We start from the raw sequence: 18,286 nt of genomic DNA, 5'->3' as shown, positions 1-18,286 counted from the left end.
GAGAAACATTTAGTATTTTCAGGTAGTATTTTAAAAATTATTCTCAGGGATAGGCTCTGCCCCCTCAGCCTGCCCCGCAAAAAGGACACATAACACTGCCAAAACCATAATGACGGTCTCCGCAGAGCAGAGCACGGCGGCAGAAGAGCGCGTTGCGGCAAGCCGGCTCACCTGAGCTAATCCTCCGACAACGGCAGTAGGCGTCAGCACCGTGGCCTTGGCATACAACTTGCATGTCAAACAAGCCACAAAACTGCTCTTTCTGCCTTCCACCAGGATTTTTCCAAGTTGCCGAGCCCAGAAGCTGCTATGAGCACGTGCAGCAGCTTCTACGCTAACGAAAGTGCCTATCCGGAGAGAACTGACTGCAGCTAAAGCAAAAGGCACAGTAACAAAATCCTTCTGTGCTTGGAGACGAGGAATATTTTAAAAGGCATTTCATCATAAAGCAAGAAAAACTTAACAGGTCATAGCATATCACAACTTTCTCCAGGCCTGTGAAAAAGATGAGGTTATAAAAGTCATTAAAAAAAGGTGAGTTTGGAAAAGTCAGGTTATACGCTGTCTCCACAATCCCAAGGTTCAGCGCAGTCTGCAGGAGCGTTCGAAGGCTTCCCGGCACGCTCCTACGATGGGTGAAAACCTGCCTTGGCTCGGTTTACACGGCACTGGGAAGGTTAACAAACATCAGAAGCCAGCCAGTTCAATCGTAGCCTAATTACTTGTTTTTATCTTAACAGCACTGATTTATGCCAACTTCATGACGTCAAATGATAAAGACTTCTGTGAAGATAATTTCTACTAGCATCTTTCTTGCTGCTGTGGATGGATCAGGGGTTCTGGCAAATGAGCAGGACAGACGCAGATTTTGGCGTCATGGCAGGAGAAGAAAACCTCAGTACCATGAAACACCCGCGCTGACTTAGTATTTCATCAATTAAGCAACTGGCAATGATAATTTTTAAACTGATAAATAAAGTAACCACTGACTCAGCCATTCTCACCTTTCAAAATCACTGCATCAGGCTTTCAAAAGATGTAATAAGTCCATGTGTGGACACATTTTAGAAGATTTCACTGCAACTTCTAAGTATCAAAACAATTACTTTTCAAGCTACACAGCCTGTAGTAAAAGATAACTTCCCAGAAAAATCTTCACCTTAGCATCATAACTACAGGAGTTCTCGACTATGGTACTTTGGACGCAGCATATTCAGAATCAAGAATTAAAATCTCTTTTTTTATCTTGATCAAATTAAACACTAATTGAAACCTTGTTTTTGTAGCCTCTTTCATCACACTTATTTTGTTAACCATTGAACCGAAGCTACACATAAAATTAAGAAGCATCAAAGCCCAAAAGCAAATGTATTAATTTTGAGCATATGCCTTCAGGTTTTCTTTTGATACTACCTTAATATTTTTATTTATAATATTTTTATTGTTTGCGTTCTGGTAACATACAGTGGCCCCCAAGCTGGGGGGGCTCCTGTGCCAAATACCATTCAGACAAGAAGCGTCTCCCAGAGCCTAGGCCAACCTCACCCGCCCAGCCAGACTCTCTCTTTCCTGCAACGGTTAAAAGATCAAGGGGGTGAATTCAAACAAGGATCACTCGTCTACCTAAATGATGCCAGAAGAGGGACCCAAACAAGACAAGATGTTTCCTAGTGCAAGCAAAACACTACAGATAACTGCCTCACATACATATGAATGTAAGATCACATAAAACAAGCCAAGCATAAAATGAAATTAGGTTCAGAGGAATGCAGACTTTATTATTTCCACATTACTTCCAAGGAGACAGAGCAGGTACGAATCTAAAAAAGCGGACACTTGCAGACAAAAGTGTACCACAATCAAGAAAACCAAGAATGAATCCCAGCCACCATAAAGCAGCCAAAGCACATTTCCCCTATAATTAAATTTTTCCTTGAAACACCTATGAATGCTCCTCAAGCTCAACCTGAAGGTCTCCAACATAAGCAGCACTGATATTTGACAGTCCACGAGGACTGGTTCGTGCAGAAGGCAGTGAAGTGAAAAATAAAGGAGAGCAACATCACTATATGGTTTAATGAAAAACAGCCTATGAAACAAACTTAGTATTTTTATTGAGACAAAAATTAAAAGTTTTGCACCAGAGCAATTGAGAACACATGTAAAACTTCTGTAAAGCATTTGACATAATCCCTAATGATGCTCTTACAAAGACTGCTGCCAAAAGAAAAATAAACAAAGCCTATATTAAATAGATTGGAAAGCAGGTAACTGACAGATTATAGTAAGTGGAAAGAGAAAAATTATCCAACGGGAATATTCATAATGATGTCCACGAGGTTCCTTTCTTGCCTGTATTTTTTGGGAGGGAGGAAGGGGAATAGAGAGGGGGAGGCATAATGAGAGCCCACGGCTGGAAGCTACAGCTAGACAAATTCATGCTAAAAATAAGCACAAGTGGGTGAAAACAATAACCACAGGGTGACTATGAGAACATCCTGTGTAACAGCTGGGTGGATGGGCCACTGTTTAAAGTCTTTAAGACAGAACGTTTCTTCTGAAACATATGCTTTAGCTCAAAAAAAAATGTTGCTGTGGAGATCCGGGAGGTCAAGCACCTTTTCAGGTTTGCGCTACTCGGAAAGTCACGACTATCTATTAATGTCCTTCTCGCCTTTAAAGCTTCAAAATGCACAGCTCTACTGCCTGACTCTCTACAGCTTATCAAACGGCTCCTGTACCGTAACCAAACCTACATCTGACACAGGCAGGAAAAGACCAGAGATGAGGCAGTCATTAGCCACGCTTGCCTTTGAACAAGTCAAAACCAGCAGAAAGACTGACGTACGACTTTCCCCGACGTTCAGTCACCAGCTCTAATTCTCCTTCAGGGAGAAAACTGCACGTTTTAACCCCTCACTTAAAAACCTCAGGAATAAGAAACACATACCAATACTCAGTAAAGATGTGGCTACACCTCTTGTTTATGCACCGGACTCTGAGCAAAGTGAGCCTGATCAGCTGACGCCCTTAAAACTCACACTTCTGCTTTCTGCACAGATCACTTTTCTGCATCTCCTGAAAACCTTCACTCTCTCTTCTACAGATAAGTGACCAGCACTGGCAATTCTTAGCATTAAAATCATGCCATGTCAAAGAAAATGAACGGTTTCACTTTCAAAATCTTCCAAACACCTGCCTCTATTTCACACTCTTTGCTATCACAACCATGCATCCAATTAACCCAATTCTCATTTTCTGCTTCCAGAGAACTACCTAAGGAAAGTGGTGTGCACTGTCTGAGGATGTTCACTACACTGAAGTACAAGCAATAATTTTAAAAGTTTAAAACCAAGTGGCAAAATGATCTTAAAGGACATTTGCTTTAAGCTGCATTAAGAGATTGCAACAAGCAGATTAAAGTTCAGTTACCCAAACAAGGTACACAGTGGAGCTATGCCATAAGTTACTGGCATTCAGAGGGAACAAATGCATTATTTATCAGTGTGCTTATCTGCTTTTTTTTTTTTTTACCTGTAACCAGTTATTCTCTTGCAGCGTGCCACACGTGTTACTATAACAGCCTTTTAAACCTACTCGTTGTGACAAAACAAAAGTAATGAAAAGCACCTCTTTTGCAGGGAAACCTACCTGCGGGTGATCTAAAGAGACTAGGTTTCTTGCACTGCTCCCCTCCCTGCGCTGCTCTACATTGATTCTGTTCAGAGAGGAAAAGCAAGTCAGCAGCTGAATCACCAGGGCTGCCACATTTCTGCAGGGCCTCCAAAAATAACTCATCCGAAAATTCCTTGGAGGCATAAACCTTGCTTCATCAAAAGGACTGCGGAGATCCAGTTTCTGTAATGGAGCGGACTGGATATGAACTGGCCGAAGAATTTAGAATCTCATATAAAGAATATAAAAAGCAACTCACTACAGAATAGCTAGCTCTGGCCCGTACGAAAAAGAAAAAACACGGAATGAATCACCACGTCGTTAAGGTGAAACAATCTCCCTGCTCGAGAATCAAACACCAAGTTCCTGATCGCATCTCTGATACTAAAATTCCACAGACTTGCCCTATTATTGTGAGCCAGCTCTGAAAACAAAGTGCAGTGCCTTCTTAGCAACACCACTGCGGTGACTTTTACCGGCATTAAAGTCAACACCCACACGCACACCTCCTACTTTATATCCATAAAATTTGTGAGTTACAGTCCTAGGGGGCTTATTAACACGTCAGCCGAAAAAGTTCTTGGAGGGAGCAGGCTTGCATCCACGCGGCGCCAAACCCCGGCGCGCGGGCCTCGAGGTGCATCCCTGACAGCCTTTTTTACTGCCCTGAGCGATGAAGCACTCCACCTGGAAACCTGCGCTCGGCAGGGCTCTCCCGAGCGGATCCAGACCACCCCGAGCGCAACGCACGCACGCAGCCACCCAGGGGCTGCCGGCTCCGCTGGCCCCAGCGCTTTCGGGCAGAACGTTATGCTAATAAAGGCTGGCCCGCATCCAAGCAACAGCGTTTTAGCATTGGTGGGGGGTTTGTTTTTCCCTCTGTGCATCAAACCCTTGATCTCCAGCACTCACAGGACACAATTTGCTCTTTTTTTTTCTTTATCCTCCTGGGAGCATGCGAGAACTCAGTTCTCCTGTAACAGTACGGAGCTGAAGATTTCTGCTTAACTACTGACAGGAAAAGCAGCACGTTTTATTAAATATGCCTCCAGTTTTGACCTAAGGGCACTGCAACAAGGACACGCGACAGATCAGCGTCCATGTTGGCTCAGTCAGTTCTCGACCTCTCCCCTACGACTGGCTTTTGGCAGTTTTGTTAGCGAGTCATGAAAGCCTGGTTCGCAAAGACAAAATTTGCCCTAAAACCTCCAAGTTTGGAGGCTTGGCTGTCTTTTTTTTTTTTTTTCTGTTTGGTTGTTGGCTTTTTGGTGATGGAGGGGAAGGATGTAAGGGTGAAACAGAGAAAGCAGAACAGTCAGCTGTCTCATTTTCCCTGCCTCTGCTCTTCTCTGGCCAAAGCTCACCTCCCAGGGTACGGCAATTAAAGCAGACACTGAAAGCGGCCAGTGTGAAGGCACGCTGCAGTTATGCAACTGTGGAGATTTTTGACCCCCACTCCAGCTCAACAGTTTGCCCTGGCAGGAATGTCTTTTAAAAAAAATAAATATTGATATCTTTTAAATAGATCAATCCAAAATTAACAGCAAAATATTCTCATTAGCAAATAGCCGGAGTCCATTTCAAAAGTAAACATGGATTATTTGGGGTCCTTTAACCCTGAAAATTGTGGATTTCAGAACCAATGCCATACCCTACTCAGAGACATGGCTAACAACAGCTCTAATAAATGAGCAATAGCCTCAAAACGAGTCGGTGTTTTACTACCGCTTGAGCCCATGCCATTTAGCGGTGCACTAGACTAGCCTGCTGTACCTTGTTGAAGGCATCTATTTGAAACAACCGGAGCTAAAAAAGCGGATTTAAAGCTCCGCGGTTGTAAGGGCACGCTGCACCGAGACCCAGCACGCTGCTGATGAGAAGTCTGTCATGGGATAGACTGATCCCCTGCAGCACCGAGGGGATTTGAAGATTTGTGACCCTTAATACCTTCACATAAGCACACGGGAATCAAAACAGACAGCGCAGAGGCCTCGAAGGGGCTAACGGGTTTTGAAAAGCAGTAGTCTGTCTCTAACGTTTTCTAAATTCTGGAAAAGAGGGAAGATTATAGCAAAAGTACTTCGAAGGCCTCACCCTTACCTGCGATGGCCGTCTCGTCCAGGTGGGAACCCGGGGGCCGCTCCCCCTGCCCCTGCTGCAGCAGAAAGCCGCACAGGACCCACACCGCCGCTCTCGACCATAGATCCATCTCGGGGGATTTCAGCAGCTCCTGTCCCGCGCGTCAGCTCCCGCTCCGCATCGGGCCCCGCCGCCGTCCCAGCTCCCGGCCGAGCCTCCTGGCGCGCCGTATCCCGAAGCGACGCGGGCGCAGCGGGCGATGCTCCGGCAGAGGCACCCGGGAACTCCAGAGGCTGCGGAGGAACAGGATGGAGAGACTGTAAGGTTGTTTTTTCCCCCAAACCTGCCCAGGATGAAATTCCCCCCACCCCAGGTCACGCACCGGTGTTTATCCCTAAACAAAACAGCGCCTTGCTCCCAGAAAACACCTCCCCACTCCTGCGTTTTCAAAGATTTTCTGAGGTAAAAGCAGTGACAAAACCCCTCATCTTTCGGTATTAAAAAGGAACCTACTTGTTTGGGGGTTTTTTCCCTTTTCGTGGAGGTTTCACCAAACCCTCCCCCCCCCCCGGCCGCTGCGGCAGCCGCGCCGGGCTGGAAACCGGCGTTTCACGGCAAACCGGAACCAGGGATCGGCCCCAAAGCCTCCGGAGCCGCCTCCGGAGCCGCCTCGGCCCAGCCCGGGCACCCGCCGGGCCCGGGCGGCCCGGCCCAGCCCGCCGCGGCTCCTCCCGGCTCCCCCCCCCCCCCGCAGTGGTCGCTCCCGGGAGAACCGTGTCCCCCCCCCCCGCCTCAGCAGTGGTCTCTCCCGGGACAGCCCTGCCCCCCCCCGCCTCAGCAGTGGTCTCTCCCCGGGTTACCCCTTCGCCCGCCGCAGCGGATTCCCCGGGACACCCCCCCCTCTCCCCGCAGTGGTTCCTCCCGGGACACCCCCCCCCCTCCCCGCAGTGGTTCCTCCCGGGACACCCCCCTCCCCGCCGCAGCGGTGTCTCCCGGGCCGGCCCTACCCCCCCCCTTTAGCAGTGGTCTCTTCCGGGCTTCCCCGCGCCGGTCTCCCCCGGGTCCCCCCCTCCCCTGCCCTCGCGGCGGTCTCCCCCCCCGCTCCCCTCCGCTCCGCACCGGGCCGTGCCGCCGCGCCGCCGCACGCTCACTGACAGGGGGCGGCGCCAACTGCCGCGGCGCGAGACCCGCCGAGGGGCGGGGCTGCCGCGCGCCGCCGCCCCGGCCAATCAGGGGCGGGCGGGTGGCCCCGCCCCCCCCGCTCCCCCACGCCCCGCCCCCGGCGGGCTCCCCGCGCCCCGCCGCCGAGCCGCAGCGGCCTCTGGCGGGCGAAGGCGGGGACGCGCCGAGGCGGGGCGCGGGCGCGGCGCGGAAGCTAAGCAGGGCCGGCCCCGGTTAAGGCCTGGATGGGAGACCTCAGGGCTGCGAGTCTGGCAGCGCGCCCTGCCACCCCGGGGAAGGTGCACGGCGGCTCCGTGCCCGGCGCTGCCGCTCGCTGCGCTGGTGCCCCTCTGCCCCCCAAGGCCCGAGTCGATTAGCAGGCACAAGTTAATTGCCTTGAGAGTTTGTTTGGGGCCCCTCGTCCCCTCCTCGCAGCCCTAAGTCGGGGTAGTTGGGAGCGTGCATGGTCTCCCGGGGCGTGCAAGGTCTTTTGGGGTGTGCAAGGCCACTTGGGGTGTGCAAGGTCTTTTGGGGTGTGCAAGGCCATTTGGGGTGTGCAAGGTCTTTTGGGGTGTGCAAGGTCCCTTGGAGCCCGCACCGCGGCCTGGCTGCAGCGGCTCTCAGCCCCCATGTGCCCCCGCCGGGATATCAGTGCCGCAGGGTGAGACGCCCCCGGCCCCCCGCCCTGCGGCACCGCCGGGGCTGAAGGTGCGGCACCCGCTCGCAGGACCGCGGATGCGCCCCCCGGACCCCCCCTGCGGCCCCACTGCTGCAGGCCTCCTCCGACGTGGTGCCGGCATCCCAGAGCCAGAGCTGCCCCCGGCCCAGTGCACTGAGCTGTGCCCATCCTCAGCCAGGTGGCCCACGGGGAGGACTGGGGGGGGCGCGGAAGGGGGCTCGCAGCCCCCCGACGGGGCTCCCGGGGACTCGCAGCCCCCCTGGACGGGGCTCCCCGGGGTCCATAGCCCCCTGGGACGTCGCTCCCCGGGGCTGGCAGCCCCCCGACGGGGCTCCCCAAGGCTCGCAGCCCCCCTGGACGTTGCTTCCTGGTGCTCGCAGCCCCCTGGACGGGGCTCCCTGGGACTCGCAGCCCCCCGACGGGGCTCCCGGGGCCGGGATTCGATGCGCGCGGCAGGAAGCGGAGGGGGAGGGCGGGGGCCGCGGCGGCGCGAGCGAAGTTTCCCTCTGGGGCGCTGCCGCGGGCGGCAGGGGCGCGGCGCGGCACTTCCTCGTCCGCCGCCGCCGCTGCCGCCCCGCACACTTCCTCCGGCCCCGCTCACTTCCTCCGCGGGCGGCGAGCGAGCAGCGGCCGCAGCCCCGCGGGTCCCCGCCGCCGGGCCATGCCACGGGGTGAGCGCGGCGGACGGGGGGAGCCGGGACCCGGGGGGAGCGGGGGGGCGCTGGGACCCGGGGGAGCCGGACTTGGGGGGAGCGGGGGGGAGCCAGGACCCGGGGGGAGCCAGAGCGGGGGGGAGCAGGGACTCGGGGGGAGCCGGAGCTGCAGGGAGCGGGGAGCGGGGGGGAGCCAGGACCCGGGGGGAGCCGGGTCCCGGACCTGCGACCCCGGGGTGGGAGCAGAGGGAGCTAGGACCCGGGGGGAGCCAGACCCGGGGGGGGGTAGCTGGGGGGAGCTGGGACCCGGAGGGAGCAGAGACCCAGGGGAAGCCGGGTCCCGGGGGGACCTGAGACCCCGGGGTGGGAACAGAGGGAGCTAGGACCCGGGGGGAGCCGGGTCCCAGGGGGAGCGGGGGGGAGCTGGGACCCGGGGGGAGCCAGACCCGGGGGGTCCCAGGCCCCGGCTCCCCCCGGGTCCCAGCTCCCTCTGCTCCCCCCTCCGGGGTCCCAGGTCCCGGGGGAGCCGGGACATGGGCAGCCGCTGGCTGAGCCCCCCCGGCGGGGGCAGCCCCTGGCCGGGGGTCCCACTCCCCGGGTACCCCGGTCCCGCCCGGTGCCAGCACCGGGTCTGGGGTGGCGGGTGGAGGCGCTGCGTCGGCACTGGCACCGCCGGGAGTGGGGCGAACGCTGTGGGGGCCGCGGGCACCCAGCACTGCTGCACCCTGCACTGCTGCACCCGCTGCACCCTGCACCCGCTGCACTGCTGCACCCACTGCACCCTGCACTGCTGCACCCGCTGCGCCCTGCACCCGTGCTCCACCACCCGCCGCACAGCTGCAGCATCCCCTGCCTCCCCCGCGCTGCAGGGGGGCACTGCACCCCGTATGCACTGCACTGCCTGCTGCACATGATGTGCGGTGCATACGCTGTGCACTGCATGCTCTGCACCGCACTGCCCACACCGCCGGAGCTGCAGCGTAACAGGCACAGCGCAGCGCCCTGCACGCGCGGCAGCCACACGCGCTGCAGCGTTCGTTGCAACCCTGCACGCCCCGCAGCGCGCAGCAGCGGTCATGCGCACGCATGCAGCACACCCGTCGCTTGCTCACGCTGCGGTGCGCCGCAGCAGCAGACGCCGCAGCGTGCAGCACCGCGGCAGCCACGTGCGTGGGAACAGCATGCAGCACCGCAGCGGGACGTGCCCAGCGCTCACCGACTGCAACATGCTGTAACAGGCAACCCAGCGCTGCAGTGTGTTGCAACACACGTGCTCCAGTGCAGGCCACACGCCAGTGCACTGCAAAACTCGCAGTGCCCCTGTGCACGCTGCAACGCGCACCGCAGCACCTGCACCGCCGCGGCCTCGTGGCCCGGCTTCCGCAGCCGGCAGGGTCGGGGCAGCCCCGGCGCGGGCGGGTGGGCGGCACGATGCGCCGTTAGTCAAACGCGGCCCCGGTGCTGCCCCGCAGCAACATCCTGCCCGCAGCCGCGCGCCGCGGTGCCTCCCTTCCCAGGAAGGGGCACGGCGAGGAGCTGCCTTCCCCGCTCCGTCCTGCCCTGCTCCATCCTTCCCAGCTCCGTCTGCCCCAGATGCATCTTTTTTCCTGGCTGCATCATTCCCAAATGCATCTTTCCCAGATGCATCATTCCCAAATGTTTCTTTCCTGGTTGCGTCATCCCCAAATGCATCGTTCCTGGCTGCGTCGTTCCTGCTGCACGGAGGCGGCATCCGCGTGCGCCGTCCGTGGGTGAGCAGGGCTGGGGGCCGGGGGCCGCGGCGCGGTGGTGGCGGGCACAGGGTGCTTGGCTGCCACCGGCTCAGGAGAGTGCCAGGAGCCCTCTGTCTATCCACCCACCCATCCATTCATCCAACCATCCATCCACCCACCCATCCATCCGTCCAACCATCCATCCACCCACCTGTCCACCTATCCATCCATCCATCCATTCATCTATTCATCTGTCCATCCCTCTGTCCACCCATCCACCCACCCACTCACCCATCCATCTACCTATCCATCCACCTATCCATGCATCCGTCTATCTACCCATCCATCCATCCATCCATCTATTCATCTCTCCATCCCTCTGTCTATCCACCCACCCATCTATCCATCCAACCATCCATCCGCCCACCTGTCCACCAACCCGCCCATCTATCTACCTATCCATGCATCCATCCATCCATCTATCCACCCAACCATCCATCCATCTATTCATCTGTCCATCCCTCTTTCTACCCACCCGCCCATCCATCCACCCATCCACCACCCACCCACCCACCCACCCATCCATCTACCTATCCATCCACCCACGCATCCATCCGTCCACCTATCCATCCACCCACCTATCCATCCATCCATCCACCTATCCATCCATCCATCCATGCATCCATCCATCCATCCACCTATCCACCCACCCACCCACCCACCCATCTGTCCATCCCTCTGCAGCAGAGCCACGGGGACAGGCTTGAACTCAAGAGCCTCTAGGGAGGGAAGGCGACAAAAATAAAATGAGGAAATTAGTCATAAAGAGCCTGCAGTCGAAAAATGGGGAAAGCTGAAATCCTTAGACTCAGCACGGAAGCTATTGCGCCCCGACGCCGGCGTCCCGGCGGGCCCGCACCCCGGGCAGCTCCCTCCTCCGGCCGCTCCGGGTGGGAACGTCGCAGGGCCCCGCGCGCGGAGCCGGAGGCGCCGGCCCAGCGGGACGCCGTCTTCGCGGTGGAAAGAGCCGCCCAGCCGCTTGGCCCGCGGCGGGGCAGCGCCCTGCTGCTGCGCGGCCTCTTGCTTCTGTATTTTTAGCTTTTATGAGCTTCCTCTTTCCCACTGCCGGAGCGCGGGGGCGGCACGCTCGCAGGGGAGGACGGTTTGCAGGGCTTCCTCAGGGCCGTCCCTTCTTTTCTTTTGCTCGTCCATTCATCCATCCATCCCTCTATGCATCTATCTATCCATATATACATCCACCCACACAGCCATCCATCTAGCCATCCATCCATCTAGTCATCCACCCATCCATCTGTATACATCCATCCATCTATCCATCCATCTAGGTAGCCACCTACCCATCCATCCAATGCATCCATCTAGCCATCCATCCATCCATCCATCCACCCACCCATCCAGCCATCCATCCATCTAGTCATCCACCCATCCATCCATATACATCCATCCATCCACCCATCCATCCATCTATCCATACATCCAGGTAGCCACCTACCCATCCATCCAATACATCCATCTAGCCATATGTCCATCTAGTCATCCACCCATCCATCTGTATACATCCATCCATACGTCCAGTCATCCACCTATCCATCCATCCATCTAGCCATACATCCATTCATCCGCCCACCCATCCATCTATCCAAACATCCATCCACCCATCCACCTACCCATCTATCTATCCAAGCATCCATCTATCCATCCATCCTTCCATCCATCCATCCATCCATCCATGTACCCACCTATCCGTCCACCCATCTATCCACCCATCCATCCATCCATCCATCCATGCATCTGCCCATCCATCCCTCTATCCATCCGTGCCTCCAGCCATCCGCCCATCCATCATTGCTCGTCTCCCTCCTCCGGAGCCCTCCCACCTCCGGGAATGGCTTTTGCTGGTCCCCGGCGCGTCGCGAGGGCCTCTCCGACCCCGGGGCAGCGGTGCCGTCGGGATGAGCCGGAGACGCGGGGCTGCCCGGGATGGTCCCTCCGGATTGTGCTGTGGGGGGGCTGCAGGCCGGTGGCCCCGAGGGTCCGGCGTCACGGCGCGGTGTTGACCCCTGCGGCACCCGGGAGCGCTGCGGGTGCTCCCGAGGAGCCCGGCCGCGGTGGGAAGCGCTCCCGTGCCGGTGCGGCCGTGGCCGCGTTCCCACCGGAGCAGGGCCAGGCCCGGCCCTCGGTGCCCTCTGCGTGGCGGGGGGGTGCAGGGACCCGCGTGTTGGGGGGGGGGTGCACGGTGGGGGATGCAGTGTGCAGTGCACAGTGGGGTGCACGGTGCAGTGGGTGCAGTGCGCAGTGCCTGGTGGGCGCACGGCGTGGGGGACACGGGGTGCCGGGCCCCGGGGGCGGCGGGGGGCAGGCCGGGGGGAGGCAGGGCCCCGCGGCGCGGCGGCGCTTGGCAGCTGCTCTCTGCCGCCGGTGGAAAACCCCGGCCGGGGGGAGGCTGGTGCGAGGCAGCCGGGGGGTTTTGCTTCCCCTTTTCTGCCCCGCGAGCGATGAGTCTCGGTTTTCCGTCTTTCCGTGCCGGAGGGCGGCGGCGCCGGGGGAGGCGAGCGGTGACTCACGGCCCCATCGGTCCCCGGCGCTCCCGCATCCCTGCCCGCATCCCTGCCCGCATCCCTGCCTGCATCCCGGCTTGCAGCGCTGCAATGGGGCAGGCGCGGCAGTGGGGCAATGGGACGTGCAGTGGGGATCGGCCGCCCCAAGCGAGCGCGATAGGGATGCAAATCCTGCGGGAAGGCTCCGGCTGCGGCCCGCGGAAGCAGCCTTCCCAGGAAAGGCTTCGCACCCAGCCCCCCCCCCCCCCCCCCCCCCCGTGGGCTCCGCTCCCCTCTGAGCCGAGCGCCCTCACGGTGCCCAGAGGCCACGGTGAGGGGCGCCGGCTCCGGCTCAGCCCCGTCCCCGCTGTCTCCCCTTCTGCTTTCTCCCGCCTCCCCCCCCGCGCCGCGAGCTCTCCCCGGGGCCGTCAGAGGCACGAGGCTTTCCGCTCCCGGCGGCCCTGACTCAGCCGGGCCCTTCCCGGCACGGCGTGGGGTTTCCGCAGCACGCGCCCGCAGCACCCGGCCCCCGCTGGGGCCCCCACCTGCGAACCGCCGCTGGGTGCAAAGTGCTGCCGTGCAGAGCAGCGGGACGGGAACGGCCTGGTCCCGTCACCCCCGTCCTGCTCCATCACCCCGTCCTGCTCCATCATCCCTGTCCTGCTCCATCACCCCGTCCTGCTCCATCACCCCGTCCTGCTCCATCTCCCTGTCCTGCTCCATCATCCCCATCCTGCTCCATCACCCCCATCCTGCTCCATCACCCCGTCCTGCTCCATCACCCCCGTCCTGCTCCATCACCCCCATCCTGCTCCATCACCCCCATCCTGCTCCATCATCCCCATCCTGCTCCATCACCCCGTCCTGCTCCATCATCCCCGTCCTGCTCCATCTCCCCGTCCTGCTCCATCACCCCATCCTGCTCCATCATCCCCGTCCTGCTCCATCACCCCGTCCTGCTCCATCACCCCGTCCTGCTCCATCATCCCCGTCCTGCTCCATCTCCCCGTCCTGCTCCATCATCCCCATCCTGCTCCATCACCCCGTCCTGCTCCATCACCCCCATCCTGCTCCATCATCCCCATCCTGCTCCATCACCCCCGTCCTGCTCCATCACCCCGTCCTGCTCCATCATCCCCATCCTGCTCCATCACCCCATCCTGCTCCATCATCCCCGTCCTGCTCCATCATCCCATCCTAATCCCGTCATCCCCGTCCTGCTCCATCACCCCATCCTGCTCCATCATCCCATCCTAATCCCGTCATCCCCGTCCTGCTCCATCATCCCCGTCCTGCTCCATCTCCCCGTCCTGCTCCATCATCCCCATCCTGCTCCATCACCCCGTCCTGCTCCATCACCCCCATCCTGCTCCATCACCCCATCCTGCTCCATCATCCCCGTCCTGCTCCATCACCCCGTCCTGCTCCATCATCCCCATCCTGCTCCATCACCCCATCCTGCTCCATCATCCCCGTCCTGCTCCATCACCCCGTCCTGCTCCATCATCCCCATCCTGCTCCATCACCCCATCCTGCTCCATCATCCTGTCCTGCTCCATCACCCCGTCCTGCTCCATCACCCCATCCTGCTCCATCTCCCCGTCCTGCTCCATCACCCCGTCCTGCTCCATCATCCCTGTCCTGCTCCATCACCCCGTCCTGCTCCATCACCCCGTCCTGCTCCATCATCCCTGTCCTGCTCCATCACCCCATCCTGCTCCATCTCCCCGTCCTGCTCCATCACCCCGTCCTGCTCCATCATCCCCGTCCTGCTCCATCACCCCCATCCTGCTCCATCACCCCGTCCTGCTCCATCATCCCCATCCTGCTCCATCACCCCGTCCTGCTCCATCACCCCCATCCTGCTCCATCACCCCATCCTGCTCCATCATCCCCGTCCTGCTCCATCATCCCTGTCCTGCTCCATCTCCCCGTCCTGCTCCATCACCCCGTCCTGCTCCATCATCCCTGTCCTGCTCCATCTCCCCGTCCTGCTCCATCACCCCGTCCTGCTCCATCATCCCTGTCCTGCTCCATCACCCCCATCCTGCTCCATCACCCCGTCCTGCTCCATCACCCCGTCCTGCTCCATCATCCCCGTCCTGCTCCATCTCCCCGTCCTGCTCCATCACCCCATCCTGCTCCATCATCCCATCCTAATCCCGTCATCCCCGTCCTGCTCCATCACCCCGTCCTGCTCCATCATCCCATCCTAATCCCGTCATCCCCGTCCTGCTCCATCACCCCATCCTGCTCCATCATCCCATCCTAATCCCGTCATCCCCGTCCTGCTCCATCTCCCTGTCCTGCTCCATCATCCCATCCTGCTCCATCACCCCCATCCTGCTCCATCTCCCCGTCCTGCTCCATCTCCCCGTCCTGCTCCAGGCAGGGGCAGGAGCCCCCACGGCAGCTGCCGGGGGCTGCACTCGCCGCCGGGGCAGGAGGGAAACGGGGCCGAGGGGCCGTCGTGCTTCTGAGCTGTGACCCCCTTTCTCAGTGATGCTGTGGTGTCCCCCCTCCATCCCGGGGATGCTGCGGTGTCCCCCCGTCCCGGTGCCACTGCAGTGTCCCCCCCGTGCCGGTGCCGCTGCAGGTGCCCCCCGTGCCCCGGGACCTGGGACGGGTGGGAGGAGGCAGCGCGTGGCTCCACCGCCCCCCCAGCTGCGAGGGGAGCAGGATGCGGCCCGTAACTGCGATTGCAGCGGGAGCTTGGGGAAGGCAGCGAGGGGAAACGCGCGCCAGGCTCGGGGACAGACACGTCCCCGCGAGGGGCCACCTGCCCTGCGCGCCCCGCCGCACCCCCCGCCCGCTCCGCTGACCGCCTCTGTCCCCGCAGGTTGCTGAGGGCGGACGCGAGGGCAGCCGAGCCGCGGGCATGCAGAGCATAAAGTGCGTGGTGGTGGGCGACGGGGCGGTGGGCAAGACCTGCCTGCTGATCTGCTACACCACCAACGCCTTCCCCAAGGAGTACATCCCCACCGTCTTCGACAACTACAGCGCCCAGAACACCGTCGACGGCAGGACTATTAACTTAAACCTCTGGGACACGGCCGGCCAGGAGGAGTACGACCGCCTGCGGACGCTTTCCTACCCCCAGACTAACGTCTTCATCATCTGCTTCTCCATCGCCAGCCCGCCCTCCTACGAGAACGTCAAGCACAAGTGGTACCCCGAGGTGTGCCACCACTGCCCCAGCGTGCCCGTCCTCCTCGTCGGCACCAAGAAGGATCTGAGAAACAACCCCGAGACCATGAAGAAGCTCAAGGAGCAGAACCAGGCGCCCATCACCACCCAGCAGGGCATCAGCCTCTCCAAGCAGATCCACGCCGTCAAGTACCTGGAGTGCTCCGCGCTCAACCAGGAGGGCATCAAGGATGTCTTCACGGAGGCCGTGCGAGCCGTGCTCAACCCCGCCCCGGCCAAGCCCAAAAAGCCCTGCGTCCTCTTGTGAAGCGGACTGCCCGGACGCAGCGAGCTCGGACGGCACCGGGCTCCCCGGGGCGCCAGGCGGGCCCGTCCCCCTCCTCCTCCTCCTCCTCCTCCTCCTCCTCCTCGCACGGCCCCCGCGCCCCGGCCCGCCCCCGGCTTCCAGCGTTTGCTTTTGGGTGCTGCCCTCCCAGTCCCAGCGCGCAATTCCTGAGACGGGGCCGTGCCGGCGTGTCCCGACCCCCCGCGCCGGCCGGCTCCTGCCGGGGCTCCCCCGGCCCAGCAGAGACCCGCGCGCCCGGCGCCCGCTCCGTTCCCGGCTGGATTCGCCCGCTTCCAGAGGAAGGTGGGGTTGGGGGGTGCCCGGCTCTGCAGGGACCTGCCACCATCACCCTGGGTGTCCAGTGTGCCCCAGGGACCTGCCACCATCATCCTGGATGTCTGGTGTGTCCCAGGGACCTGCCACCCTCACCCTGGACACCTGACCATGCAGGGACCTGCCACCATTGCCCCAGGTGTCCAGTGTGCCTCAGGGACCTGCCACCCTCACCCTGGACACCTGACCGTGCAGGGACCTGCCGCCATCATCCTGGATGTCTGGTGTGCCCCAGGGACCTGTGACTCTTGCCCCGGGCACCTGGCTCTGCAGGGACCTGCCACCATCACGCTGGGTGTCTGGTGTGCCCCAGGGACCTGCCACCATCATCCTGGGCACCTGGCCATGAAGAGACCTGCCACCATCATCCTGGATGTCTGGTGTGCCCCAGGGATCTGCCACCGTCACCGTGGACACCTGGCCATGCAGGGATCTGCCACCATCATCCTGGATGTCTGGTGTGTCCCAGGGACCTGCCACCATTGCCCTGGACACCTGACCATGCAGGGACCTGCCACCATCACCCCAGGTGTCTGTTGTGCCCCAGGGACCTGCCACCAACACCCTGGATGTCTGGTGTGCCCCAGGGATCTGCCACCCTCGCCCTGGGCACCTGACCATGCAGGGACCTGCCACCATCACCCTGGGTGTCCAGTGTGCCCCAGGGACCTGCCACCCTCACCCTGGGCACCTGGCCATGCGGGGACCTGCCACCATCACGCTGGGTGTCTGGTGTGCCCCAGGGAGCTGCCACCCTCGCCCCAGGCACTTTGGTTTTGCGGGGACGAAGGTGGTGGCCTGCGCCCGGCGTCCTGGCAGTCCTCGGTGGCCCCATCCCCTCCTCTCCGTGGTGCCCCCCGAACGGCAGCGCTGGGAACGCCGCGGCGCGGTGGGACGCGGTGGGACGCGGTGGGACATGGTGGGGCGCGAGGTCCTTCCCGGGACGTGCCGGTCACGGAGCAGCGGCCGGCCGCAGGATTTGACTGCACCGAGCTGCTCCCGAGTCGCTTTTCCCTAAATAAACAGCCTTGCCCAGGCTGCCGGTGTCCGCGCTCTCCTCCACGCCCATCCCCGGGGCGTCGGGCCCTCGCCCCACGGATGCCCCTGGCGGAGCTGCGCGGGGCGGCTGGGGGTGGCCGGAGCCAGGGGACACGGGGACGTCCCCAGCCAGGGCCAGGCACAGAGCCCCGGGCAGCCCCCGCGCGTGCTGGGGTCCCCGCTGAGCGCCTCGGCGGGGGGCACGGGGACGTGGGGTGGCACTGGGACATGGGGGGGGCACGGGGACGTGGGGTGGCACGCATTGCAGGGGCGGTTATGGGGACATTGGGGGGGAGACATGGGGACATGGGGGTGGTTATGGGGACATTACAGGGGTGGGCATGGGGACATGGGGGAGCATGGGGACATTGAAGAGGTGGTTATGGGGACATTGCAAATGTGGCCATGGGACATATCAGGTGTGGGCATGGGGACATGGTGGGGTGGTTGTGGGGACAGGGGGGTGGCATGGGGACATTGCAGGGGTGATTACGGGGACATCGCAGAAGTGGGCGTGGGGACATGGGGGTGGGCATGGGGACAACGCAGAGGTGGTTATGGGGACATGGCCAAGGTTGGCATGGGGACATTGGGGGAGGGACATTGCAGGCAGGGGTGGTTATGGGGACATGGGGGTGGGCATGGGGACATTGGGGGGGTGGTGATGAGGACATTGAGGGGGTGGTACAGGGCCACTGCAGCAGTGGGCATGGGGACATTGCCGGGGTGGGCAGGGGACATGGCAGGGGTGGCATGGGGACATGGGGGCAGGGGACATTGCAGGGTGGGCAGGGGACATGGCAGGGGTGGCATGGGGACACAGGGGCAGGGGACATCGCACGTGGCCCCTTGTCACCTCCAGAGCCGCGGCCGGGCTTCCTGCAGGGAGGGCAGAGCCGGAGCAGCTCCGCGGCCTGCGGCGGGGG

General features: G+C 60.7%; 2 protein-coding genes across 6 annotated transcripts in view; one reads left to right on the top strand and one right to left on the bottom strand.

The window, feature by feature from the left end:
* Positions 1-6,985, bottom strand: part of STIM1 (stromal interaction molecule 1) — a 104,372-nt gene extending 97,387 nt beyond the window's left edge. For 4 of the 5 annotated variants that reach the window (XM_064505273.1, XM_064505276.1, XM_064505275.1 and 1 more), the window contains exons 1-2: positions 6,874-6,985; positions 5,776-6,047 (exon numbers count right to left, since the gene is read on the bottom strand). In XM_064505273.1, coding sequence (XP_064361343.1) covers positions 5,776-5,884 — 109 coding nt within the window. In that variant the 5' untranslated portion in view covers positions 5,885-6,047; positions 6,874-6,985. Of the gene's footprint in view, positions 1-5,775; positions 6,048-6,267; positions 6,492-6,873 lie in introns of those variants that run through there. The other variant, XM_026117607.2, reaches the window with a different exon arrangement.
* A 1,040-nt stretch (positions 6,986-8,025) lies between these two features.
* On the top strand, positions 8,026-17,360 carry RHOG (ras homolog family member G). The gene is made up of 2 exons (XM_064505294.1): positions 8,026-8,265; positions 15,357-17,360. The coding sequence occupies exons 1-2, from the start codon at positions 8,038-8,040 to the stop codon at positions 15,969-15,971; spliced, it is 843 nt and encodes a 280-aa protein (XP_064361364.1). The 5' UTR covers positions 8,026-8,037; the 3' UTR covers positions 15,972-17,360.
* Positions 17,361-18,286: the final 926 nt, after the last annotated feature.

The sequence above is a fragment of the Dromaius novaehollandiae genome, chromosome 1 (assembly GCF_036370855.1).
Source record: "Dromaius novaehollandiae isolate bDroNov1 chromosome 1, bDroNov1.hap1, whole genome shotgun sequence".
NCBI classification, from domain to species: Eukaryota; Metazoa; Chordata; class Aves; order Casuariiformes; family Dromaiidae; genus Dromaius; species Dromaius novaehollandiae.
This window is presented reverse-complemented; position numbering and strand designations above follow the sequence as displayed.